Genomic DNA, 27,973 nt, shown 5'->3' on the forward strand with positions numbered 1-27,973 from the left:
CAGGACTGACGGGCTCACGCCCGACCACCCCTCCTGGGGATACCGACGGTCGCGCGGCATCGGATGAGGTCTCACTCCGGGACGGACAATTGCCACCTGACGGTCCGCCACCCGGGGTTACCCCGTGTGAGGGGCCCGCTGCAAGGACGCGCGCAAAAAATGCGCAGACTGTTATGAGGCCGGAAGATGTGTACATAGGTTGTGTTCATCGTGTGTTGTGTGGGTGGTGTGTTCCCTGCCCAGTGAATGTACATATGTTGGGTTCATTGTGTGTTGTGTGGGTGGTGTGTTCCCTGCCGATTGAAATGTACATACGTTGGGTTCACCTGGTGTTGTGTGTATGGTGGGTTCCCTGCAAATTGTATATAGGTTGTTTTTTTTTACAGAATTCGTATTTATTCAAGGGGGGGTGCGTCGGGTTGTTTTCTCTTCTTGTTGTTGCATTTTGTTGTGTTCTTGTTGCTGTTCTTGTTATTGTTGAAAAATAGTGAGGCAGACGCGCGGTCAAGGTGTAAATGCACTTTTATTGTCATTTTTGTATGTTGGCAGCCGGGACGGCTGCAAGCTATGCGGGGGGGGGGGGGGGGGGGGGGTGATGTAGGGGTGTTAAAGAGAGGGTCCGTTATGCATGGCAGCCTATGGAAAACAAACACAGTGGGCGGGGCTACGTAAGTGCACGAGCAAGTGCCCTCTACGACGTCCGAGCCAGACACCCTGGGGGGGGCTGGTTCGAACGTTATGATCCCCCGGGGCCCCACCCCTCAGGGAGGGGTTGGGTATAAAAGGGGATGTTCAAAGGGCTCAAGGCAGTTATGTTTAAGCTAAGGGAAGAAGATTGAAGACGTCTTAGATAGAGCCCTGGACTCCCCTGGTTCGATGTCCTTTTCAGGGCCGGACAGGATTGAGCCAGCGGCGTGGTCCCGAAAGCCAGAGCCGGTGCTCTTGTAAGAGCTGGTCTGGAACTCCGGGTACCGGGCCCGACTTACCAGTGTCGGGCCAGTTAGCCTCCCCTAGCCCATTAGTGGAGGATTCGGGGCTAGGACAGAGTTAGCTAGGGGTGTATCCCGAGTTATACGGGTGAGGGGGCCGATACCCCCTCGAGTGTGTATATGCCCACTGTCATATTGTAAATAAACATACGTGTGCCTCAACCTCGGCGTCAAGCGTCCTCACCGGTATTTCACATCTATAGGATTCGCCCTTTCCGGCAAGCGCACAGGAGGTGTTCAGATCTTCAACCAACAAATACACGTGTTGTTGCAAGGCATCACGTCTGCATTAACCACACGTGCTTTGTGCTCTGATTACAATGTATGCATTGTCCTGGAAACTGACTGGCCTACGCCAAAAAGGATGAACCATATTATTTTTTAAATGCGCGTGTAACAGTTGTTTTCGTATGTATGTTAACGTTACGTAAATTATATGCTTACGATGACGGGGGCAGAGCCAACTTTACAAACGATGACGTACAAATGCAAACGAGCTCCTCAAAACAAAATGAAGAGTAGATTTGTTTTGTAATACTCAATCATTGTTTTGTAATACTCAATCATTGTTTTGTAATACTCAATCATTGTTTTGTAATACTCAATCATTGTTTTGTAATACTCAATCATTGTTTTGTAATACTCAATCATTGTTTTGTAATACTCAATCATTGTTTTGTAATACTCAATCATTGTTTTGTAATACTCAATCATTGTTTTGTAATACTCAATCATTGCCCTAAAATGTGACGAATGGTCGAATCCCCAGCAGGGGGTGGATGGAGGCCTACGGGGGATTAGAGCGGCGGGTCTCAGGGTGGGTCTCTCTGTGGGTCTCACTGTGGGTCTCACTGTGAGTCTCTCTGTGAGTCTCACTGTGAGTCTCACTGTGAGTCTCAGGGTGGGTCTCACTGTGGGTCTCACTGTGAGTCTCTCTGTGAGTCTCACTGTGAGTCTCAGGGTGGGTCTCTCTGTGGGTCTCACAGTGGGTCTCAGGGTGGGTCTCTCTGTGGGTCTCACTGTGAGTCTCTCTGTGAGTCTCACTGTGAGTCTCAGGGTGGGTCTCTCTGTGGGTCTCACTGTGAGTCTCACTGTGAGTCTCTCTGTGAGTCTCACTGTGAGTCTCAGGGTGGGTCTCTCTGTGGGTCTCACTGTGAGTCTCTCTGTGAGTCTCACTGTGAGTCTCAGGGCGGGTCTCACTGTGGGTATCTCTGTGGGTCTCTCTGTGGGTCTCACTGTGGGTCTCAGGGCGGGTCTCACTGTGGGTATCTCTGTGGGTCTCACTGTGGGTCTCACTGTGAGTCTCAAGGTGGGTCTCAGGGTGGGTCTCTCTGTGAGTCTCACTGTGGGTCTCACTGTGGGTCTCACTGTGAGTCTCAAGGTGGGTCTCAGGGTGGGTCTCACTGTGGGTCTCTCTGTGAGTCTCACTGTGGGTCTCACTGTGGGTCTCTGTGGGTCTCACTGTGGGTATCTCTGTGGGTCTCACTGTGGGTCTCACTGTGAGTCTCAAGGTGGGTCTCAGGGTGGGTCTCTCTGTGAGTCTCACTGTGGGTCTCACGGTGGGACTCTCTGTGAGTCTCACTGTGGGTCTCTCTGTGGGTCTCAATGTGAGTCTCACTGTGAGTCTCAGAGTGGGTCTCACTGTGGGTCTCACTGTGAGTCTCTCTGTGAGTCTCACTGTGGGTCTCTCTGTGGGTCTCAATGTGAGTCTCACTGTGGGTCTCAGGGTGGGTCTCACTGTGGGTTTCTCTGTGAGTCTCACTGTGGGTCTCACTGAGTCTCAGGGTGGGTCTCACTGTGAGTCTCACTGTGAGTCTCAGGGTGGGTCTCACTGTGAGTCTCAGGGTGGGTCTCACTGTGGGTCTCAGGGTGGGTCTCACTGTGAGTCTCTCTGTGAGTCTCACTGTGGGTCTCAGGGTGGGTCTCACTGTGAGTCTCACTGTGAGTCTCAGGGTGGGTCTCACTGTGAGTCTCTCTGTGGGTCTCAGGGTGGGTCTCACTGTGGGTCTCACTGTGAGTCTCTCTGTGGGTCTCAGGGTGGGTCTCACTGTGAGTCTCAGGGTGGGTCTCACTGTCTCTCTGTGGGTCTCACTGTGGGTCTCACTGTGGGTCTCACTGTGGGTCTCACTGTGGGTCTCACGGTGGGTCTCTCTGTGGGTCTCACTGTGGGTCTCACTATGAGTCTCACTGTGGGTCTCAGCGTACGTCTCAGGGTGGGTCTCACAGTGGGTCTCACTGTGGGTCTCACTGTGGGTCTCAGGGTGGGTCTCACTATGAGTCTCACTGTGGGTCTCAGGGTGCGTCTCAGGGTGGGTCTCACAGTGGGTCTCACTGTGGGTCTCACTGTGGGTCTCAGGTTGGGTCTCACTGTGGGTCTCACTGTGGGTCTCAGGGTGGGTTTCAATGTGGGTCTCACTGTGGGTCTCTCTGTGGGTCTCACTGTGGGTCTCTCTATAGGTTTCAGGTGGGTCTCACTGTGGGTGTCACTGTGGGTCCCCGGTACCACCAAGCGGTCCGCGCCGGTCCTCCAGGTGTGCTACAAACGCAGCTTGATCCGGAAATAATGACAATGCTCAAACCTTTTGTTTCGGACATTAATATTTCACTTATATTTAATTTTAAAAAATTAAGTTAGATAAACTACCCTGATTCAACTACCCCTATTCCTACGCTCTAAATGCCCCCCACCCCACCCATAAAAAAAAAAGTTCCGGTATCATGAATCATCTCGCATTACTTGTGCAGTATTTAGAGAGAGAGAAGTGAATACGTTTAGTCACCAGGGGGATGGGGGGGTTCTGGGTGGTGGTCCGTGGAAATGTTTGCATCGGCCAAAGTTTGAGAGCCACTGGGCTCGAGAAACGCACACGTGGCGGTTGTGAACGTCACTGCCATTGACCGTTAAGTTGATGCTACCCAGTAGCACCCGTTACACACAAAGTGCTTGCCACAAATAAGCCACAATAACTTGCCGATCTCGTCAAGGAGCATAAACCATCACCACGCGAACTCCGCTCATCCTCTCAGCAGCAGCGGCTTGTGGCTGGCCATCGAACAAAGATTGTGGCCACCCCATCGCGCGCTTCCAGATGCACTTCTGTGGCCGTCTGGAACGCTCTTCCAGTATTAGGAAGTCACCGGAGCTAGGCGCTTTTAAATCTAGATTGAAAGCTAATATCATTAGAGGTGCTTTTTGTGTTTGCTGTCCTTCCCCGCAGCTCTGATTAGCACGGTTGGCTATGTACGATGCGAAAGAAGTTCAACAAGCGTACGTAGTGAGCGATGAGCGTGGCGATGAACATCGGTGAAAAAAATACTCCTGCCGAGGACACGTCCACACATTCAACGCTCGCAAGTCTGAGACTCACCACGCAAGCCGCCACCAGCTGTGCTTCTCCTATTTACCCAGAATGCCATGGCACGCCGTAGACTCCCATAGGCCCTTCTCCTCAAACGGAGCTGTAATGCGCTGTGCGTGTATTTTATAGCGAAACATCAAATCTGATGATCAGCTTTGGCGTGGACTGTTTTTCGGATGTACCGGTTTGCCGAAATCAACATCAGTTGGCACGTGGTGTTCACGTGATATACACTTGTTTGGCTGTGTCAGGTGGAGGATATACCACACCATTTGGCTGTATACTTATGCAATCAAACCCAATTTATATTTATGAATCGTACGTGTTTAAAAATCTGCAATCAAACCCAAAGATCCTCCACGTATTCCAATCTCCTCCCAGTAATTTTTTTTTGTAAATATCTTTCTTAGAATGCTCAACAAATGTATTATTATTTTTCTCTTCCCTTAAGGAACTATTTTTTTTTATGTCCTGTGGCAAGTGAGTGATTGAAAATTTGGTTTATTCAAAAGTTGAACAGGGAGGAACTACAAAAACAGTAACATCGCCGAGAAACCTCGGCCAGCAGAAAAGTAGTGTTCTCCAAAAGGAATAAATTAATGCTCAAGAGCAGAAGCAAGTAAGTTGTGAATTTACTAAAACATCAGTAAGCAGCCTGACGAACTGCCTAATACAACGCTGCTTAGGTTTCGCAGCAAGCGACGAGTAGATTCCTTCATTCAGTAGTCTTCACCTTTCAAGATTTGTGACGAGCGTTAAGACGGGAGACTGAAACTCCTCAAATGAAGGAGGTCATGTAAAGCCTCGCAGTAGCAAAGGTACCATGTGTGTGTAAGCTGTAAGCATCCACTGCTATTGTTTCCGGGACAAAAAATAAACCCGATTTGGACATTAACAAACAAAACCGAGGCCCTGTCGCACAGGCTAAAGTTACCATACACATTTTCTCGTAAAAACCAATCAGGTAGAATTTATTACAACACGTGCGATTCCACGGACGTTACTGAGAGACCACACAAACGAGTCGTCAATAAATGAATGGGAAGATGCGATATTTCACGCGGTTGCAATAATCTTCCCACGCAGCTCCGTACTTCTTGCCACACTGGTTGGCATCCCGAGCCTCGCGGTGGACCAGCAGACCCAGGAAGTAGAGTACGTAGAAGTAGGGCAGGATGTGAGAAAAACCTGTACGAGAAGAAAACACAAATGGGTTACGGATGCCGTTCCACAGAGCGATGCACTTAATCCATAATAGTTTTTTTTGGGTTAGATCGTGTAAATAAAAATGTGTAATTGAACCCGCTGCCACCACTAGTAGGGTTTGTCACTTAAACAGAACATGCCAATTCACATGGACGTCGCCTTTCCCATTTGTCCCATTGGCGGTTATAGACATCCACAGGTGTTTAACACACTTAACTTCTAACTTAGCAATCTATGGAAAAACGTAATCAACCAGGCTAGGCGTTATTGTGTGTTGACCGACTCTCCGTGTTGCATTGCATTTCGAAATTTTGCTAGGTTATTTAATTTAGTGTGTCTCTCTCTCTCTCTGTCTCCCCTCATTTTTGTCGTTTTGTCGTTTTTGCGCAGGCTCAGTGCCACTCATTGACATGCTAATTTCTCTACCCCCCGCCTCTCTCTCCGCCCCCTCTCTCTCTATATTTAAGGCCTCGACACAGAAGCGTGGTTTCTCTGTGTGCCTATGTATGTGTCTCTCTCTATGTATCTCTGTGATATCTCTCTCTGCTTATATGTCTCTCTCAAATTTAGCAATCTCTGGAAGAACGTAATCAACCAGGTAGGGTGTTGACTGTTGTGTTAGCCGACTCTCTGTGTTGTATTACATTATATTTCTAAGTTTACTAGGTTTGTTTTCTATTTCATTTATACCTGATGATGATTGCTTGTGTTGCAATCGAAACGTTGTATGCCATTATTTAATTTATTATTTTCTCTTTATACGTGACTTTACCGAAAGAACCAAAGAGTAACACGTCGGCCTTTCGTGAGCCAATATCATCCTGAATGGAGCCTCATCAGGCCGTTGTTGTAATTACCGGCGAAACATGACGGTACTCGAATTGTGAATGTTGTGGTGGGTTTACTCTCCAGCACACAACCGGTTAGTGCTGTACTCGTAACGAATCGGCACGTTGTGTTTACGTGACGAACCTTACTAATTGGCTATGTCGGGTGGTGGTGGTGGCGGGTTTAACGACACATTTATATTTACGTGATCTAAAAAATAACTGAAGGTGTTGATGCCTTCAGGGAAGTCGTGTGCTGTATACGCAACTGCGCACAATTCTGTGAGTCACTTATAACTGCTTTGCCGTTACTTATTGCCAATTATGGACTATTGCCCTATCATCTCATAGAGTCCCTGGTACATAATAACATGCTACACAGTGGCAGTGGGGGTCACAAAATTCCGATTTATTACAATAAACCCCAATGATCCGATCAAAATTATGGATTTCGATCGGATCATTGGGGGGGGGGGGGGGGGGCACGTGCCCCACCCCACTAGTGGCACCCGACTATCCAGGCCCAGCTCGATCCGCCAGGGATCTGCGATCTTGTCACAGGCGCTTCTCACTTTGTTACGTGGGTCCACAACATCCCCAGGAGCCTGCGGAGGACAAAGGGCAATCTGGGGCAATGGACGGGCACGTGCTACAAGAAGCTCAACACACCAAGGGTTGAGAAGCGCCGCCTGAGCAGAGGTCGCAAACGGGTTTTGATTCCTTACCCGTACCCGTACCCGGCCGCACCAGGGTCGCAAATGGGTACCCGTACCTGTACCCGGCCGGGTACGGGTAGCCGTTCCCTACCCGTACCCGTACCCTACCCGAAATGACTCACGGCCTACCCGTACCCGTACCCGGCCGCACCAGGGTCGCAAACGGCTACCCGTACCCGTACCCGGCCGGGTACTCGACGTGTACTCGGCAGGAGTAATTTGTTAACCGACGTTAATCGCCATGCTCATCTCTCCGTATGTACGTATGTTGAACTTCTTTCGCACCGTACGTAGCCAACCGTGCTTATCGGAGGTGCGAAATTATCTCAGAAAGGGGCTCCAAATGTTGCAGAAATCCCATTCTTTACCATTTCTATCCGAGGTGTTCCAAGGAGGAAGCAGGAGTTGATATGAGGAGCTGGCCCGTGTGTTACCGATAGGGCTTCATGCGACTCCCAGCTGCACAGAATGGTTTTCTTGGCAGTTTATTCAGAAGATTTTGAGTCGCGTGTCCCGATATATAGAGATACCTGCTGGCCTCATGCCCAACAGTGATGTTTGTATGTTGGGGTAGACCGTATTGGTCACCCCGTGCCCCTAAAAAATCTCAACGTCCATCCCACAAAGTCCCATCACAAGGGAGAAACACAAACAAATAGACAAAACTAATGTTGCCCGCATTGAAACGGCTGTACGCCATATGGACCTGAAAACTCAATTGCCCTGTTCACAAATACGGCTAAACCGTGTGGGTTGACAGGTGTGTGCACGTGCTGGAGCAAGAGGAGGCTGTCACGTGGCTCTGTGGCTACGTGGGCTGACGTTCGCTCACGTAACAATGACAAACACACGCGTTTATCTTTCATGCATACCTGGTGCTCTAATTGTACGACAGTCACGTGTAAAAGCATTCAATAATAATAACAAACAAAATCACAATTGATAACAAAACGTCTTGTACGTCTGCCCATTTTCAGAACGCACCTTCCTAATTTTGACAAGTTTCCGGAGGGGGAGGGGGGCGCCTGGGGGGAACTCGCAACATTCACTGCGAAACAGACGGCGCACGGCACACGGTGGCACGATTACGGTTGTTACGCACCGCAGCAGTAGTAGTACCCAGGGCGGCCGCTGGATTCCAACCGCGAGCCTCTACGGCGCTGTGCCGCTGGGCCGTGTAAGTAAGCGCGGCGAGTGGTAGCGACGCTGTACGTAATAGTGGGGGTAAATTACCGTCCGCTCTCCCATAATACGGCAGGAGCAGCTGCGCTCCTGAAGAACACCGCGTTCAGCATCCAGCAGCTTTCATACTCTCTAGACTTAGTTCCCCATCCACTCGATCGCGTTGCGGATCCAATTCGCGTCCGCGTTGTGAAAAAATAATGCGCTCCCCAATTAGACTCATCGTCGCGTTACTATCCCATTCGCGTGTCATGCCAAGCCGCGCTGGGGGAGAACGGTCCATGAAACAGCAGCAGTGTAAGCGGAGAGCGAAGCTACTGACCGCATGGTAGCGACCAGGACAGGGCCATGACGAGGTCTCCCAGGTAGTTGGGGTGCCTGACGAGGCCCCACCAGCCCGACACGAGCAGCCGCTTGCCACTTGCCGTGGGGATGCTCTTCAGGTCTGAAGCGCAGAAGCGAACAGAGGTGAGGTGGGGGGTGAAACGGTCGCGTTGCCACGACCCCCGCGCTCAAACCAGCAACACGGCGGTGCACATCAATACTGACTGCCCCCCAGAGGTCGCAATCGGGTACCCGATACCCGTACCCTACCCGATACCCGGCTACCTGTACCCGGTCGGGTACGGGTAGCCATTTGCGACCCTGGTGCGGCCGGGTAAGGAGTCAAAACCCGTTTGCGACCTCTGCTGCCCCCCTCCCCCCCGAGCTCGCAGTGGAAATTCCACATTCCGAAGGCTGATGCACCAGTCTCTATTATGTGACAGCTGTTGAAACTGTCAAGGTGCATCCCTGCAATTTCCTTGTTCCTGCCACTACTCGTCTGATTCTTTACCAGACTCTTTCCTTCTGCTGGAGGAATCCGATTAGCTATAAAGCTCTTCATCACAGATGTCCAGTCGTGAAGGACACCTCCAACTAATAAAGGCTCTGGAGAGCCCCTGCCGAAGGGCATTTGTGGCCGACAAGGATGTCTTATCCTTATACTAGATCAGGCTTCAGGAGAGAGTTCGTGCGGTTGGCTGTTCCTCCTCCTCCTCCGTTTAAGCAGCACAGACTACAGATGATTAACTAGGTGGTCCATGGTTTGGGTTGGCATGGCCACAACTGCACTGCTACTGTGGCCTGTCTTTCCTGTCCATAATAAAGGTTTTTGGGTGAGATCGCGTAAGTTTAAATGTTTTGTAAAACGCCGCCACCACCCGACGCAGCCAATTAATAAGGTTTGTCACGTAAACAGAACGTGCCAATTCGTGACTAGCACAGCACTAGCCGGCTGTGTGTTGGAGAGTGAACCCACTTGTGCACCACGCGGTGACTTAGGCAGCCGCTGGTCAATCAGGGCAATACGCGCCATGTGGTCTGTACGTTCGCGCGTGCCAATCGGTGCGTTTCGCCGCTCAAATTCTACTTGAATCGGTTGCTGATTTTTTACTTTCAGAATTAGCTTGCATTTATGTTAGGTATGTTGAACTTCTTTTGCACCGTACGTAGCCAACCGTGCTACTCAAAAGGTGCAGGGCAATGACTACAAACGCAACACTATAAGCAGTTTGAAAGAAATGCGTTTTCAATCTCGATGATGATTTAACAGTACATAGCTCCGAGTGGCTTCCTCGTTTCGTAAGGAAGAGCATTCCAGACGGCCGCAGGAGCGCATCTGAAAGCGGGCGATGCGGTGACCATCGTCTTTGTTCGATGGCCAGCCACAAGCCGCCGCTGAGAGAATGACCGAAGTTCGCTTGATAATTTACGCTCCTTGGCGAGATCAGCGGGGTATCGTGGATCTACTGGAATCGGTTGCTGATTTGTAACTTTCAGAATTAGCATGTATGGATGTTGAACTTCTTTCGTAACGTACGTAGACAACCGCACTATTAGATAGGTGCGGGGCAGAACAACAGACTAAACATAAAAAGCAGTTCTCAAGAAATGAGCTTTCAAATCCAGCTTTAAAAGTGCAAATCTAGAAAGAAAACTAATTCCTCTGGAGACAATCTTGATTTGACTTGCTAGTTTACCAACAACAGTCTAAGAACCGCCAGTGGGCACTCGCGAAAAGGCCCGACCGATAAAACCGCTTACGTGAGACGGCGTGATCGTTAGGGTTCCTCCGGAAGGCATTTTTCTGCGAGTTCGCTCCCCGGAAAATGACGTAGCCAACACCTGAAACGACCACGGCAGGTTGACAACGAGACACAGCCGTACGCGCGGCAGGCAGTGTGCTGGTATAACGCGGCGTTTGCATTCCGGTTTAGAACAGAAGGGTAAAGAAATGCGTAGTGAATGAGTCTCGAACGGAGAAGAACACCAAATTACTTGACACAGAAGGTAGAAGGTTATAAGCATCGTGTTAGACTGGCGAACAGGCGCAAAGATAGTTATCCGATTGATTCTTGTGAGCAAAGAGGTGTTTACCTCCATTACTCTTCTTTGAACTTTCTTGTGTGTAACACGGGGAACTTATTTATATATAACGTCACATCTAAAATGTCGTTTTTCTTCTCCTTGCTACTCCATTTAATGTTAAACTAACGTAATAAAAGTGTATTATTCTCCTTTGTGGTATCGAAGGCCACTTTGGAGATGTTCCTGATTTTCTGTGTCATCCCAGGATGTAATTTTGATTTGAATACACTATTTCCCCCCCCTGTGCAATTTTCCCATTGTCATTAATTCCAACTTGCCTGGTGTTTGTGTCCTCTTAAGTGTATTCCACTACCTCCGTGTCAACTCCTAACACTAACTGCAGTTTGTGTTTCTGTTATGTTCCATCTTCTAGAGCTTCTTGTAAAAACAAGCGAATAATGAACGGGACAGATGACACTTCACGGACAAGGGAATGCGACTGGGCCTCACTCCTTCACTTCCATCCGTCTCAGGGCTCGGAAACCAGAACAACAAGAAGAGGCAATTTCTTCGAATTCGGTAAAAAAACAACAAAACATTTCGAGAGGCGCAATGCACGTGAATTCCGAGATGGTACTTAATAACGTGAAACCATATTTTATAATCACAATTTGAAGAACAGCACACGGGCAATGATTTGTAATGCTCCATTACAAGTCATTACAAATAATTTTTGGGCTTTTAGACGTTCACCGTTTATCAAAAACAATGAGGTTTTTTGTTTGTACTTTGCAATTACAGGTGCCGGGAGCCACGAAGTGGTCCTCAAAGAGCCGCATGCAACTCCGGAGCCGTGGGTTGCCGACCCATGATCTCTGTCTGGATATTCCAATTAAATTATCGTATTCTTTGTGTGCCCAGTATACATTGCTAACAAGGTGTGCTTCTTAACAGAGGGGACTTGTTCGCCTGTGGCCGCACCTGCGGCATTAAAGCATCCTGCACATAACCGACGCCATCTTTCCGTGACCTAGAAATCAACAGCGAAGTTCAAACTCTGTGGACCCCTCCCCTTCCCCTTTAGGTCCCTCCACTCCCTATTTTGACCCCACCTCTATTTTCTAGGCTCCCCCCTTTCTTCACCCTCCCCCCCACCCCTTCCCACACAGAGTGAGTGATGGTGAGGGCTGTGGAAGTGGGGCAGGGGGGGGCAGCAGTGGTAGTAGTGGGCAGGGCCAGGAGCATTAGGGGGTGCGGCAGCTTCACGACTACAGCCAGAATCACTCAGAGCAGCAGGATAATGAAAATAGATATCTACTCTATCAGCAGCACCTGGTTCTTGTTGACAACAGCAACAAACCGAGAGGCAAACTGGTTGCAAATAAAGCCACGGCGACACTTACCCTTCACGACACAAATGAGAGCGGCCGAAGCGTAGCTGATGCTCTGGGGGTGGCTGACGAGGTAGTTGGCCTGCAGGCTATAGACGAACGGCACCCAGGCTAAATCTCCACACACGAGCATGAAGCCAAACCCATCGTGCACGATGTCCATCGTGGTCAGGATGCACTCCTGAGAGGCACGGACACCCGCGGTTGTTAAGCACCCCTCGCAATTCAACGACACTTGCCTTGGCTAAATTATAAAGAATAAAACATTGCGCAGGTTTTTAATCCGGCTGGGTGGTAACTTTGTGCGAGACTCGCCGTCTCAAAGTTCACAAATTCGAATTCCGGCTGGAACCGACTCAAGGTTAATGTCAATAAAATGAGTACTAGAAAAAAAATGCAATCAACATTTCAATATTCTCACCTCATTCCATAAAGCATCCGCTACGTATATGAACTGAAATATGATGACGAGTATGAGTGGCAGTGAAGGGCCAGTGCCCTGTTGAATTTCCTTGTGTAGCATGGCCAGGTTAATGACCATCTGCAAACAGAAGAGAAGGTGGCTGCTTAAACAGAAAAAGATAAACAACAGCGAGGAAGATGACCCCGTTCAGCCTGTAACAGACTGTTGGTCACGTGCTGTTAGCGAGCAGCACCTGTGAAGACCGGCATGGCACATGAGAGGGCGTTGGTGGCCAACACCACAGCTGACCGTCTTTGTCTCCCCAGTACTGATGTTTACACACCATACAAGGTACTCATTTGAAGCTGAGTAGAGCTAGGGGAAGCCCACGACTAGTTCAAATAACGTATAGGCAACGTTTCAGGCAATAGCCCTTGTTCACAGCAGATGGATTATGACATTGTGGTGTTATTACAGAATGTGTTGAGTTTTATATTCTTAGGTGTTTTCGGTAAAGTCACATATGTAAAAATTAAAATTAATAAAAGTAAAATAAAATAAAAATCATGACGTTTCGGAGGCAACACAAGCCTTCAGATGCGCGCTTGCAGATGCGCTTCTGCGGCCAGTCTGGAATGCTCTTCCATCCGATATTAGGAAGTCACTGGGAGCTATGCACTTGCAAATCATCATCTAGGTTTAAAACTGATTGCTTTAGAACTGATTTTTGTGTTTAGTTTTGTTGTCCTTCCCCCGGAGGTCCAATCAGCACGGTTGGTTACGTATGGTGCGAATTAATGTCAACATACATACAATTCTGCAGCAGCACCAAATACAGAAGCTCATTTACAGGGACAGGTGTCTTTAGGAAGTAGGCATGTTGGCCAAAACATCAGGAATATATCAGCAACAGTAAACAAAAAGCAAGTCAACATATTTACTTAACATGTTATTATTTTACGCAACTCACTGTTTTAACTCTGCGATTAAGACAAGAAAACACTTACCCAGCCTATCAGTCCTGGGCGAAGTTCACAGAAATATTTGAAGTCAAAACTGCCGATTCGTGGATTTAATTCGTGACCCATGAAAAAATCGTAAATAAAAAATCCTGCAAAAGAGGCGACGTGAGGTCGTGCACATTAGTCGACGAAGCCACGTGCTGAGAAACATGGAGACGTTTGTAAACACAGTACAGTCATATTTGTTTGGCGCAGAATCTGATCGACACAAAGACATCGTCTCTGTCCCTCTTCCAACACTTGCTCACAATGTTCTTTCAAACTGCGTGAAGCGACGAGGAGAACGCCTGGCCCGATCTTGTTTAGTCTTTCTGATTGGTTGTGAATACATGGGTGTGAGATGGGGTAGAGGTAAATATTCATATTTAGGGCGCCGCGGTGGTGAGATGTTAACTGCCTCGCCTGGTATACAGGAGGTCGTGCGTTCGATCCCGACTCTGACGCCTGCTGTACATTTGGAGTTGGCGTGTCTCTCTCCCTGTGGTCTTGTGGATTTTTCTCCGGATCCTCCGGTTTTTCCCTCCACATTTAGAATCAACGTCGCGCGTTTAGAGTATTAGGCATCGATACATTTCCACGTGATAAGCCACTTCATTGAGCTATCATCTGTGGCCAGGTCGCTGCTGAAAAAAAGCAATATCGCTCAGTGGGCCTTACCTGGTAAAATAAAAACAATACATAGCTTCGTTTATCATGGGACCTTTTTTTCCAGTATCAAAGCATGAAAGTAAGCAAAGGTTTTACCCTCTCTGGTAATGCAGACTTCATTCCTTGCAAAAGGAATCTATTTGGTGTTTGAACACCTTAACACCCGTTTCACTGCCAGAAAGGGTAAAACCTATTCTGTTTTTTCATGGCCAGCCCAGTATCAGCAATGCAATTCAATAATTTGTGAATTGCTGTGCCATGCATACGTTGCTAATGGATGATGTAGAGAGCCTGGGGGAACACTCGAGTTATTTATGAAATGGTTCTTATCTCTGAGCTAATTCCAAGAAGGGTGTGCCGAGCTCAGTTGTATATGCACACAGGCTGTGGAATTTGTGAACCTCACGAATGTCACCTGCTCCAGCTCGGACACTTTCCCACTTTCTGGCTTGTGCGGGGCTGAACTCAAACTCGCGGTGACAGGGGATGACCCCGAGCCAGAATCCGAGCCAGCCATGAGGGATTGCAGAAAACCATTTTGAGCGCGTGGCTCTTTGTGAGAAGTATCTGCGACCGGGCCACCCTGAGGTCAGCCCAGTTCCAGAGATTTGCAAAACGGAGATCTCCTTTGCATCCCCCAGACTGAAGTTGAAACCATGAGCGGACTGGGGCCTTCTCGTCCGTGTCACCTGGATTGGGGGAATCTCTGCCGAGGGCAGTCGGGGGGGAGTCCGGTTCCGTTGGGGCCTTTAAGCTCCACCTAAATTAATTCCTCTTTCAGAAAGCGTTTCCTATTTTTAACTCGGTCACTTCTTACCTATCCTACTGTCCCATCGTCACTGGATTTACGTCAAGCGCCTTGAGATTTCATCATGAAAGGCACCACGGTGGTGAGATGTTAACGACCTCGCCTGGTATACAAGAGGTTGTGGGTTCGAACCCGACCCTGACAATGCCTGTATATTTGGAGTTCGCGTGTTCTCTCCGTGGTCGTGAACATTTTTCTCCAGGTCCTCAAGTTTTTCCCTCCACATTTAGAATCAACGTCCGTTTAGAGTATATGGCTGCAATACATTTCTACGTGATAAGCCACTTCTTTGAGCTATCATTTGTGGCCAGGTCACTCTGAAAAAGAGCTACATAGCTCAGTGGGCCTTACCTGGTAAAATGAGAAAAGTTTGTATACTCTTTGGTTCTTTCGGTAAAGTCACGTAGGTAGAAAAATGCTTACCCCGAGCTCTCATACTCTGATGGTGCATTGTCTTTGAGTTGTGCGCTTTTTGGCGTCATCTGGTCCAACACCATGTGAGACTGGGCTCTAAGAAAAGCTGTCTCGGGTGTGGACCAATCAATTTCAGGACAGTGCATATATTATGAGTTGTGTCTTTTTTTTGCATTCCGACCACAGGTATTGTAGTCAATGCAAACATGACTCCTTGTAAAAAAGGTGTCAGTTTTGTTGCCAGGTAGAAGGGTAAAAAAACAATTATCAATAGATCACAACACAAGCAATTGACGATTGCTTGTGTTGCGATCAAAACGTCGTGATCTATAAATTTTCTATCTACGTGACTTTACCGAAAGAACCAAAGAGTATGGATTCCTGCAGTCACGAAAGCTTCAAATCAAGAAGAAAAGTTTGGTTTAGTTTCAATAAACGGTAATTAGTATTACATTTGTACGTGAATAGCTGTGTGCATATCGTGTAGTTATATGCTTACCTGAATTCCCACCAGTTGCCAGCTCTGACTCGGGCTTATTCAATGAGCGGGCGTACAGGTAAGCGCTGAGCAGTAACGAAATCAGTATGGCCGAGAATGCAAACTGCAGCAGCCGGTCATGAATGTACGAAAGGTCTAATCCGTAATACACAGCCAGGCCAAGAGTTGCCAGAGTAATGATGAAGGCTTGAAAGGCTGATGAGAGAGGACACAAAATACGTGAATGCCGACACACTCAAGTAAAAGAATGCAAAGCTGGATGCGGTGTAAAAGCGGGAATCTAAGACCTCGCCATTTTCAAGATTATACTCCATTATCACAGAAAATGATAGCGTAGGCGAACCTTCTTGAGGCAAATGGCTCACACAGTTGGCTGTTCTTTAGTTTACTCCAGAGTTTACGAGAGTTTACTCGAAATAATGGCCACTGCGTGGATCGTTAGCCTCCATACAACGCGCAAACAGATACAGCAGAACCCCTCTGGACGACGGTAATTGGATTCCACGAAACCGTCGTTCAGTCATTTGGTCATTAAGCGAATTTAGGAAATACACGTTAACGGCTTAATTAATTATGATAGCATCGAAAGTTACCCTTTTCACCCAAAAGACTTACCTTATAAAATTTTAACAATGGATATTATTATATAAAGATAATAATAGCATTATAAACACATACTATTAAAATAAACATGGTGAATCAATACATTCATTTACAACAGCCCGTCCTTAACAAGGGAATGGTCGGTAAGGGAACACATTGAGCGCTATGGAGGCACTATATTACTATACACTACACTATACACTACTATACACTACACTGCACACTACACTGTACACTACACTATACACTACACTATACACTACACTATACACTACTATACACTACACTATACACTACTATACACTACACTATACACTACACTATACACTACTATACACTACACTATACACTACACTATACACTACACTATACACTACATTATACACTACACTGCTATACACTACACTATACACTACACTACTATACACTACACTACATTATACACTACTATACACTACATTATACACTACACTATACACTACAATACACTACACTATGCACTACACTGTACACTACACTATACACTACACTATACACTACATTATACACTACACTAATATACACTACACCACTATACACTACAATATACACTACACTACATTATACACTACATTATACACTACTATACATTACACATTGGGCTACATGGAGACCCGTGGTTAAGTGATTAGTCGTCAACAGGGGTGCTCGTTAAGAGGAGTTTTACTTTAGAAACACAATGAGTTTTATACGAGTACTGCAAAATATACAATTACTTACCGTTTATTTTATATTTAAGCTTCTTCCCATTCTTCAGAGGCAATCCTTCTGCAACCTGTGAACGATGCACAATGAACATGAAAACATTGGCCATGCAATGTGCTCGCATTCTGCTCACAAGGAATGTACCCACGAAATCATTTTAGCCTCGAGGGCTGGCTTACATAAGCGGTTGCATTGTAATGGAGATATATCAACACACGTGCCGTGTCCTTTCTCAGAGATATTCACAATCGTGGCCTTTTTCCCTTCCTTCTATTTAGCTCTGTCGTGAACTTTGTATCACCATAGAGCCAGTAGATACTACGTACACGACTATTGTATGTAGAGTGTGTAGGTGTGTATAGTCAGTAGGTAGTAGATACTACTGACTATTGTATGTAGGGTGTGTAGGTGTGTATAGAGTCAGTAGGTAGTAGATACTACTGACTCTATTGTATGTAGGGTGTGTAGGTGTATATGGAGTCAGTAGGTAGTAGATACTACTGACTCTATTGTATGTAGGGTGTGTAGGTGTGTATAGAGTCAGTAGGTAGTAGATACTGACTCTATTGTATGTAGGGTGTGTAGGTGTGTATAGTCAGTAGGTAGTAGATACTACTGACTCTATTGTATGTAGGGTGTGTAGGTATATAGAGTCAGTAGGTAGTAGATACTACTGACTCTATTGTATGTAGCGTGTGTAGGTGTAGAGTCAGTAGGTAGTAGATACTACTGACTCTATTGTATGTAGGGTGTGTAGGTGTAGAGTCAGTAGGTAGTAGATACTACTGACTCTATTGTATGTAGGGTGTGTAGGTGTATACGGAGTTAGTAGGTAGTAGATACTACTGACCCTATTGTATGTAGGGTGTGTATAGAGTCAGTAAGTAGTAGATACTCCAATGCTACAAAATAAATACATTTTATTTGGAGGGGTGGGTCAACAATTGTTGTAAACCTGTTGGATCAACTTTTTACCCCCACATTTAGGGGGGGGGGGCTCCACTTTCTCAAACTTGTTGATTCAGGCCTTCTGAAAGGCTCTCTCATAATTTAGTTGATGGACTGATGGACAAACGAAACGCCGGGATTTTACAATTTTACCAGTTGCAATGGACTGCTCATATTGCTTTGGTATTTAATTTGATTGTCAAAATAACGGTTAACTTTTGTTACATTTACATGCAATTGCCCAGAATTTGATTATCATAAACAAGGTTACGTGTATCACTCAAATGACACTTCTAGAAACACCACACGAGATGAATTTGTTCTCAGAAACGATGCCATCTTCTTTGTAACGCTCTTCCGTACAGGCGAGAGAGTGTGTGTCGCAGTGGTTCCGACAGGAAGAGATGCCGTCTGTAACCCAACTTAATCAGCTTGGAAGCTGAACACACGACACACGCGCACGGCAATGCCCCGATCAAGGCACCGGCCTTAAAAAATATAAAACAGAAGTCGTAACCTTTTAAAATTGAAAGGCACGGAAGAAACATGGTTAAAAGTTTGTACATGGCACCATTCTTTGGTACCATCGGTGTTTCTAGAGCCATTGCTCCCCTGCCGCGATTGTGCCTGTGGGTTGTTGGGCAGAACAGCATTCCTTACAAACTGGTTTCTCCACAGAAAGGAGAAAATTGACGCAGCTGAGAGAAGTGCAGGGTCAGTGCTAGCAATGTGATTTAAGAGTACTGCGCTAGCTGCTGGAAGGAAACAGAGAGTAAAATAAAATATTAAAAAATACTACTTTTTAAACATGCTTTAATGAAATGTACTGTCCGAGCTGCCCCTCTCCCTGCCCCCTTCCCCCATCGCCCCTCCCCTCCTTCCACATCCCCCGCCCCTCGGCGTGGCTCCTCGAGGCTTGCCGTGACGTCAGGGACCACGTGGTGATTTACAGGCAACGTGAGTTGAGCGTCGACAATTAGAGCCGTAAAAAATAGTTTAAAAATATATTTTTAATTTTCAATGATAGAATATAGTATTGTCATCAGTATGACATAGCTATACCAAGTTTGCAGTCGATACGACATTGGGAAGACGGTTGAAATTGAGTTACAAGATTTTAGGATACGACAACACACAGAGTAAGTTAAATAAAAGCGTGTAAATGTAAAAAAATATATGTTTTGGATTTTTTATGATAGAATATAGTCTTGTCATCAGTATGACATAGCTATTTCAAGTTTGCAGTCGATAGCACATTGGGAAGTGGGTAAAAATTGAGTTACAAGATATCTTTTTTGAGGATACGACAACAGACGGAGTGAGTTAAATAAAAGCGTGTAAAAACACACGGCCTAAGACCATCGCGGTTGTGCCGTGCCGCTCTCTCTCCGATACGTTTTCAGATCGCGCCACGGGAGGCGTTCCGACGTTTCGCTCCGGCTCCTCTTTCAGCGGCGCTCGACGCAAGCTGATAACCCACGGGGTGGGGGGGGGGGGGGAACTAAAGACGGCGCGCGGTTTCTGCCCCCGAACGGCGCGAGAGTGTGTGCGCCCCGGCGGGCACTCACATGTCCAACGGGCAGCGTGTAGAGCAGCGCCTGGAAGAGCATCCACGCCACGCAGATGCCGAACACCTGCGCGTCCCACAGCCAGGCGAGGCCGCCGGGCAGCGCGGGCACGGACAGCACGCCGCTGTCCTGGGACCCGCACAGCAGGATGAGGTACAGGGTGGTGCACGGCAGCAGCACCAGCAGCGCCACGGAGCCTGCGGGGACACGGGCGGCGGCGCCGCGGGATGATGCGGCGGCGTCGACGGCGGCGGCGGCTGACGGCCGGTTGAAGGCCGGGCGCGGCGTCGTGAGTTCGTGCTCTGCACGGTGTTCGGGTTTCCTGCGCTTTGTCAGTCTCAGAGGTGAGTCGGTTCCACCGGCGTTTGAAATGTAACACTCTGACCGCGTGCCCCGACTGGACATCTGTGAACACAAGCTTTGAGGCTCGTCGGATTGCTCCAGTGTAAAAATTCTAATTCGGATTCAATATCCCGGTTCGATATTGGAATGGTGTGCCCAAACAGCATGGGAATCGTTGATGAGTTTTTAAGCTTTAACGTTTTCTTAATTGCACTTTTTTAAATCATCGTTTCTTAAATGTATGCAATTGGTTGTTGTGGGAGTGACGTCATCACATCTATCCCTCTGTTTAAGGAACGAAACAGGAGGATTTCTCCACAACTCTGGCTGTCGCCTGATGAAGCTGGTTGTAATGACTGGTGAAACGTCGTCCTCAGATTGTCAATGTTGTAAATTTTCTCTCCAACACACCGGTTAGTGCTGTACTAGTGACGAATTGGCCACGTTCTGTTTACGTAACAAACCTCGCTAAATGGATGTGTCGGGTGGTGGCGGGTTTAACGACACAATTATATTTACGCGATCTAACCCCAAAAGAAACCTATATCATGGATCAACATAAATGTCTCAATTTGTGCGCCAGATCCTTGCCCAATCCTGGCAAGCCGGCTCAAAGCGCTCAAGTAAACCAACGTACATCCTGCCACCGGTAAAACCGAATCCATCTCATTCCGGTTATAGTGGACCTGGAACATTGAACATTATCTTGTTGGTCTTGTTCACATCATGTATATACTGTACTGGCCAAAAAGAAGATAACCAATATTAATGATATGCATCCATTTGGACAAAATAACAATGCAAAGGTCAAGGGCGGCAGCGATATGAAATCGTTAAATAATCTCATAAATCACTCAAAAAAACGATGTCATATATGTTATATGATCCTTATGGCAGTACCCTGGGGTACCAAATAATACGAAATGGCCGAGGCAATTAAATGTTTTATTTCTGGGACACTATTTTTCCCAGGGGTGTACTTAACTCAGCGACTGGGGTACCAATCAATCCGAAATCAGTGCCATACTCAGCGATGTCAAAATGCAGCGAGGACGATTTCGCTGAGGCCCTGAACGCTCGCGGTACGCACCGTGTTGGTGCATCGTGTACAGCCCGTCGAGACGAGTCGATTGCCGCGTCGCTGACCATCAACAGACTAACAGTGACTGCATCACGGACATAGTGCGAGAGCCAGGGATCGATGGTAACCCCGGGGTACCGCCATATCCATCACCCACCCAGCAAGTGTAAATGCGGCGCGTGGATTTTACAATGGATATCTAATGTGGTAGGTCCCGTGTGGTGATTTCCTTAAAGTGTCTGGAAGCAGTGCAATAACGAATTCTGAATGTGCAGCATGACACAGCGAAGTGGCTGAGTTCAGAGTGTGTGTCTGTGTGTGTGTGTGTCTGTGCGTGCAGTTAGCGCGCTGCGCTCCGAACCCGGGGACCCGGTTCGATTCCCGCTCACGGCTAACACCGGTGACGATTATCTGAACCTGTTCTGGGCCTACGCTAGGTTTACTCAGCCTCAAATGAGTAACTGGTGCGGTGTGTGAACATCGCCACTAGGGAGACAAAGGCGGCCAGGCGTGGTGCTGATCACCCACCCCCCTTTGTGTGCCGTGCCGGCCTTCATAGGTGCTCGCTAACAGCACTTGCACCTACAGTCTGTCACAGGCTATACGGGACATCTTTGTCTTTGCACTGGGTTTATCTCTCAACGACCGGTTTCAAGATCCGACTGTGGGCCCCCTCCATTCTCCCGACTCACTTTAACTGAAATAGCTATGGATGGTTTTAACCCCGTATAACAATAATGTGTTAGGCTACGTAACAATATGAATAATTTCAGTTGCCCCGTATATTGGGTTTAGAGGAAGAGAGTCTCACGGTGACAGTGATTAATACAAAGATGTAGAGGTAACGATACTCCCAGTTTAGTTATCGTGCATCTTTGCCTCCAATGCGCATGTCAGCTAGCAAAACATCCTGGTGCTGTTCAGTAGCAAACACCAGCAGTAGCGCTACCAGATTTTACGCCGTGTGTTTTTTTCGGAAAGATAATATTTTCATTTGTAACAGTGTGGTTCATTGCTGGAAATTTGTGAACAATATTTTTTTTTTTTTAAATTGTACTCGTTCGGGGGCATAACGCTGCCACACAAACCCCACCAGCCCATCCCCTTAGCCGGGTCTAGACATGGGGTCTAGACATGGGGTCTAGACAGGGGGTCTAGACAGGGGTCTAGACATGGGGTCTAGACATGGCGTCTAGACAGGGGTCTAGACATGGGGTCTAGACGTGGCGTCTAGACATGGGGTCTAGACATGGGGTCTAGACAGGGGGTCTAGACATGGGGTTTAGACATGGGGTCTAGACATGGGGTCTAGACATGGGGTCTAGGCATGGGGTCTAGACAGGGGGTCTAGACATGGGGTCTAGACATGGAGTCTAGACATGGGGTCTAGGCATGGGGTCTAGGCATGGGGTCTAGGCATGGGGTCTAGACATGGGGTCTAAACATGGGGTCTAGACAGGGGGTCTAGACAGGGGGTCTAGATATGGGGTCTAGACATCGGGTCTAGACATGGGGTCTAGGCATGGGGTCTAGACATAGGGTCTAGACAGGGGGTCTAGGTGTAGTGACATAAGAAGGGAGGGGCTGCTGGGGGCTCTGGGACCCTGGGTAGGCCAGGCGCTTAAGCCTCTTGGCACCAGGCGCTGGGTTCCCAGGCAGGTCCAGACGCTTAAGCCTATTGGTGCCAGGCGTTGGGTTCCCAGGCGCTTAAGCCTCTTGGCGCCGCCAAAGGGGGGGGGGCTGTGTGTGCTCTGTGGGATGTCTGGTGGCGCACACGGCCCCACCCCTCGTTGGACCAGGCATAAAAGGGGAGCTCCCTGGACGATCAGGGCGAGTCGTAGCTCAAGACCCAAGACCCAAGACCAGCCATCGGAGGACCCTGGGATGCTGTGAGAGCCAGTGGTGGGACTCTGGAACTCCCGACTCTACGACCTTGTGAGGGCGAGTTCCAGAGCGTAGCCAGAGTAGAGTATCTAGGCTGTGTACCTAGGCTGTGTACCTAGGCTGTAACAGAGTATCAGGACTGTTGGAGAGTTGGAGTGTTGGACTGTTGGAGAGTTGGAGTGTTGGACTGTTGGAGAGTTGGAGTGCTGGAGTGGTGCTGGATTCTAATAAAGAAGTTACCTCTACAAGTGTCTCCGGAACCCGTTACATAGGCATGAGGCACCCATTGTCTACGCTTGGTGTTGAGGGCCGGGGGGCAGGGCTCTGCACTCCAGGGGTGGTCAAGCCACAGCGCTCAGCGTCGAGATGGCGGCAGCGGCGGGGGAGAGTTGCCTAGCTCGGGCGAGTTGGGGAGAGAGCGGCAGGCCTGAAGCGGGGAGTCCACGGCGTGGTGGGTGCATGGAGAGCGTGACGGGGGGCGGGAGGTTACAGTAGGCCACCCTGCCTGCGGCAAACCGTGGCTCTACTTGGTTGCCTGTGCGGTGCGCTTGTGCGTCTGCTGCTGTCCCGCGCGTGGGGATGTGTGCGTGACTGTGGTGACGGTGGGGGCGGCGGTGACTGTGGTGACTGTGGTGACTGTGGTGACTGTGGGGGCGGCGGTGTAGCGCTGCGCGCTGAGCGCTGTGCCACGAACCCGGCGTGCCGAGTTTGATCCCCCCGTTCACGGCTAACACCGGTGGTGGCGATTATCTGAACCGGTCCTGGCCCTCCCCTAGGTCGACTCGGCCTCAAATCATTATCTGGTGCGGTGTGTGGCGACTCACCCCCGTGCCGCCCTTCATAGGTGCTCGTTAAAAGCGCCACCCCAAAGTGTGCGAAGGCTATAAGGGGGGTCTCTGTGACGGACCTGCGTGGAGATCGGCAGTGTGGGGGGGGTTCCACGTGGCGTGCTTTCTTTCCTTTCCAGAAATTCTGCGCTTGCACCTCGCTTTCAAGCTTGCCTAGTCCCTTGTACGCACCCAACCATTTTCTGGACAGGGCCCAACCCTGCCGATGATTCCCAGAAGGTCAAAGCCAAAACGTTATCTAAATGGATAACAAAATGTTATCCACCGGATAACATTTCTATCTAATGGATAACGTTTTTGACGGGAAATCCAATTGGCCGATGGACTAAAAAGCGAGTTGTATTTATATGCGGAGACACGGAAACAGAGTGAGGCTTCCATGCCCTTTCACCCATAATGCCCCACACAGCTGCGCTGTCACTTACCTAGCGGGCCCCCAAACTCCAGCTCCTTCACCGCGGCCTTCCCCTGTCCCATAGTGTCCCTCTGGTGGTCTCTGTCTTTCACTTCTGTGTGCACACACACGCACATTGAAACAAGCAATACTCGCGTTACAAATTAAAAAAAAATTTGATTCTTGGCCGATAACCGTGCGCTCGGACAGATTTCAAAAGCCAACAATTGTTTACAGATCTAAAAGTAAATTTTCTTGGATCTTTCGGTAAAGTCACATAGAAGGGAAACAATACAATTATAAAAATAAAACATAATAAAATACAATTCTCACGACGTTTCGGCCACAACAGCTGTGGCCGAAACGTCGTGAGAATTGTATTTGATGTTTTATGTTTATTATTTTATTATTTCCCTTCTACGTGACTTTACCGAAAGAACCAAGAAGATGAATCCCTGCAGTCACGAAAGCTTCAAATCGAAATTTAAAAGTAAATAATTAAACTATTTTTTTTATCTTTTACTAGGCAAGGCCCACTGAGCTATTTAGATCTTCTTGAGAAGCAACTTGGCCACAAATGGAAGCACAACTTAGTGGCTTACGACGTGGAAATGTATCACAGCCAAATACTCTAAACGCGTGTGAATTCTAAATGTCGAGGGAAAAGCCGGAGGACCCACGCGACCACGGGCAAAAGAGAACACGCAAACTCCAAGTATGTACGCGTCGTCAGGGTCGGGATCGAACCCACCATCCTCCGGCATACCAGGCGAGGAAGATAACACCTCCTAACCACTGTGACGCCCCAAGATCAAGCAGCCGGGCAAGATGCAATAACCATAGCGGTGTACCAACAGCGCTAAGGCCTAGAGAGCATGGGTGACAACAGTGCAGCCACCCTCTCTGGTGCGGCCTCAAACCGTGAGAGAGAGCGCACGGAAAACCCCGCAGCGCTGCCACTGCTGGGCAGTTCTCCCGACGTGGTTTCGCATTGTCGGTTGCAACTCCAGTTCAAGAAGCTCCCAGGCACACGGAGCGAGACGTCGCGACCCCGAACGAACACGCGGCTGGTGTACAGCCACGCAAACACAACGACGCAGCGTCAAACAGCGTCTACAGCCACGCAAACACAACGACGCAGCGTCGAACAGCGCCTACAGCCACGCAAACACAACGACGCAGCGTCGTACAGCACAAGCGCTAACACCTACGCAGCGGTTTCTAGCGACCCTGCTGTTCGGCGCAGAAGGCCCGGGCGCAGCTGGATCTCAACACAAGCGCACGTGGACATCTGGTTAATGAAATAGATCCCTTGCTGTGTAGTGCCCACGTGAGATTGTACATAAAGTCCCAGCTGTCAGAATGAGGCTCTGTCTAGGAACACCAAGTGCAGATGGATTGCTCTTTACGCGGCTGTCTGCAGAGGTTGACCTTAGACTTTGCTCTGAGGTCGCTATCGCAGCGATCACTCTGACGCGAACACAGTCCGCGCGCCTCCTGTCACAGCCCACGGGGCCCTGGGGCTGGGTGAAACGTCGGACATCGTGCCAGAAGAGACAGCTCTAACTGAAGTCCATGACACGCACACACACTGCAACACTCGGCTCTAACACACGAACCGCAACACACGCTGCAACACAAGCTCTAACACACACTCGCACACATGTACGAACACAACAACAACCGCCAGTCGCCACTAAATGGCGGTAACGTCACCACGACGCTTGTGCCAAGCTAGGTGCACGTTGAGGCCACGTGAAGTGTCGAACGCCCGCTGGCAGGAGGTCACGGAGCAGACCCAGGTGCCACGGGTCGACTGACTGAAACGACTGGCTGATGCACCACCTGTGCCCCCTACTATGCCAACTTGCTGTGCTTTAGCCACCCGGCGCTCCGCTCGTTGTTGTGAGCGTCGCTCCTCCGCCCTCCGTTGTTGCTGGAGGGCGACTGCCTCTAACTGCCCAGTAGCGTCCTTCACGAGCCTCTTCCTCCACAGAAGCCGATCTTGACACCGCTGGTACCAGTCATCGGCAAGTCCACTCAGCTCCACGTCCTCCTGTACCACATCACTCCATCTCTTCTCTAGCCCGTTTAGCCCCCTCGATCCGGCCGAACAAAAGCTGTTTAGGCATGCGGTGGCTGGGCATGCGGGCTACATGACCCAGCCAACGCAGCCTTGCCTGCCGGAGGAGCTCACTGATGGGACTTTGCCCAGATCTTTCAAGGATTTGTGAGCTCCTCACACAATCCAGCCTGGTTAAACCCAGGATGGATCGTAGGCAGGCCAGCCTAAATGTTTCCAACCGGAGAAGATGCTCCAACGCACGCGCACGAACACACGCTGGTGCTAATACACATGTTCTAACACACAAGACGCATGTTCTAACACTCAACATACATGTTCTAACACTAACACACAACACGCATGTTCTAACACTAACACTCAACACGCGTGTTCTAACACTAACACATGTGTTCTAACACACAACACGCATGTTCTAACACTAACATACAACACGCGTGTTCTAACACACAACACGCATGTTCTAACACACAACACGCATGTTCTAACACACAACACACATGATCTAATACTAACATACAAAACGCATGTTCTAACACACAACACGCATGTTCTAACACACAACACGCATGTTCTAACGCTAACACACAACACGCGTGTTCTAACACTAACACGTGTGTTAACACTAACACGTGTATTCTAACACACAACACGCATGTTCTAACACTAACATACAACACGCGTGTTCTAACACACAACACGCATGTTCTAACACACAACACACATGTTCTAACACTAACATACAACACGCATGTTCTAACACACAACACGCATGTTCTAACACTAACACGCATGTTCTACCACTAACACACAACACGCGTGTTCTAACACACAACACGCGTGTTCTAACACTAACACACAACATACAACACGCGTGTTCTAACACTAACACACAACGCGCGTGTTCTAACACACAACACGCATGTTCTAACACACAACACACATGTTCTAACACTAACATACAACACGCATGTTCTAACACACAACACGCATGTTCTAACACACAACACACATGTTCTAACATACAACACACAACACGCATGTTTTAATACACAAGACGCATGTTCTAACACACAACACACATGTTCTAACACACAACACACAACACGCATGTTCTAACACTAACATACAACACGCGTGTTCTAACACACAACACGCATGTTCTAACACACAACACACATGTTCTAACACTAACATACAACACGCATGTTCTAACACACAACACGCATGTTCTAACACTAACACGCATGTTCTAACACTAACACACAACACGCGTGTTCTAACACACAACACGCGTGTTCTAACACTAACACACAACATACAACACGCGTGTTCTAACACTAACACACAACGCGCATGTTCTAACACACAACACGCATGTTCTAACACACAACACACATGTTCTAACACTAACATACAACACGCATATTCTAACACACAACACGCATGTTCTAACACACAACACACATGTTCTAACATACAACACACAACACGCATGTTCTAACACACAACACGCATGTTCTAACACGCAACACGCATGTTCTAACACACAACACACATGTTGTAGTTCTGCAGCACCTGCCACCGTTCCACACCAAGCGAGTTCGCGAGTCCCTGACCCGCGATTCAACGTCCACGATCCACACCGATGTCACGATTCGATTC

At 48.4% G+C, this 27,973-nt stretch overlaps 3 protein-coding genes across 3 annotated transcripts in view; 1 reads left to right on the forward strand and 2 right to left on the reverse strand.

Moving 5' to 3' along the window:
* Positions 1–4,291, reverse strand: part of LOC133361694 (cyclin-dependent kinase-like 1) — a 25,480-nt gene extending 21,189 nt beyond the window's left edge. Inside the window, exon 1 of the mRNA XM_061580692.1 lies at positions 4,262–4,291. Within this exon, the coding sequence (XP_061436676.1) occupies positions 4,262–4,291 (30 nt within the window). The remainder of the gene's footprint in view (positions 1–4,261) is intronic.
* Positions 1–27,973, forward strand: part of LOC133359884 (signal-induced proliferation-associated 1-like protein 2) — a 241,125-nt gene that overhangs the window by 72,089 nt on the left and 141,063 nt on the right. The window lies entirely within an intron of this gene.
* Positions 4,834–27,945, reverse strand: LOC133359844 (delta(14)-sterol reductase LBR-like). Its single transcript, XM_061578399.1, has 11 exons — positions 27,887–27,945; positions 24,257–24,340; positions 19,677–19,873; positions 17,176–17,230; positions 15,814–16,008; positions 13,430–13,533; positions 12,441–12,560; positions 12,032–12,200; positions 10,365–10,445; positions 8,602–8,724; positions 4,834–5,536 (listed from the first exon to the last, which is right to left on the reverse strand). The coding sequence occupies exons 2-11, from the start codon at positions 24,306–24,308 to the stop codon at positions 5,376–5,378; spliced, it is 1,257 nt and encodes a 418-aa protein (XP_061434383.1). The 5' UTR covers positions 24,309–24,340; positions 27,887–27,945; the 3' UTR covers positions 4,834–5,375.

This window comes from Lethenteron reissneri, chromosome 8 (assembly GCF_015708825.2).
Source record: "Lethenteron reissneri isolate LAM-NWPU_2019-01 chromosome 8, ASM1570882v1, whole genome shotgun sequence".
Lineage (NCBI taxonomy): Eukaryota > Metazoa > Chordata > Hyperoartia > Petromyzontiformes > Petromyzontidae > Lethenteron > Lethenteron reissneri.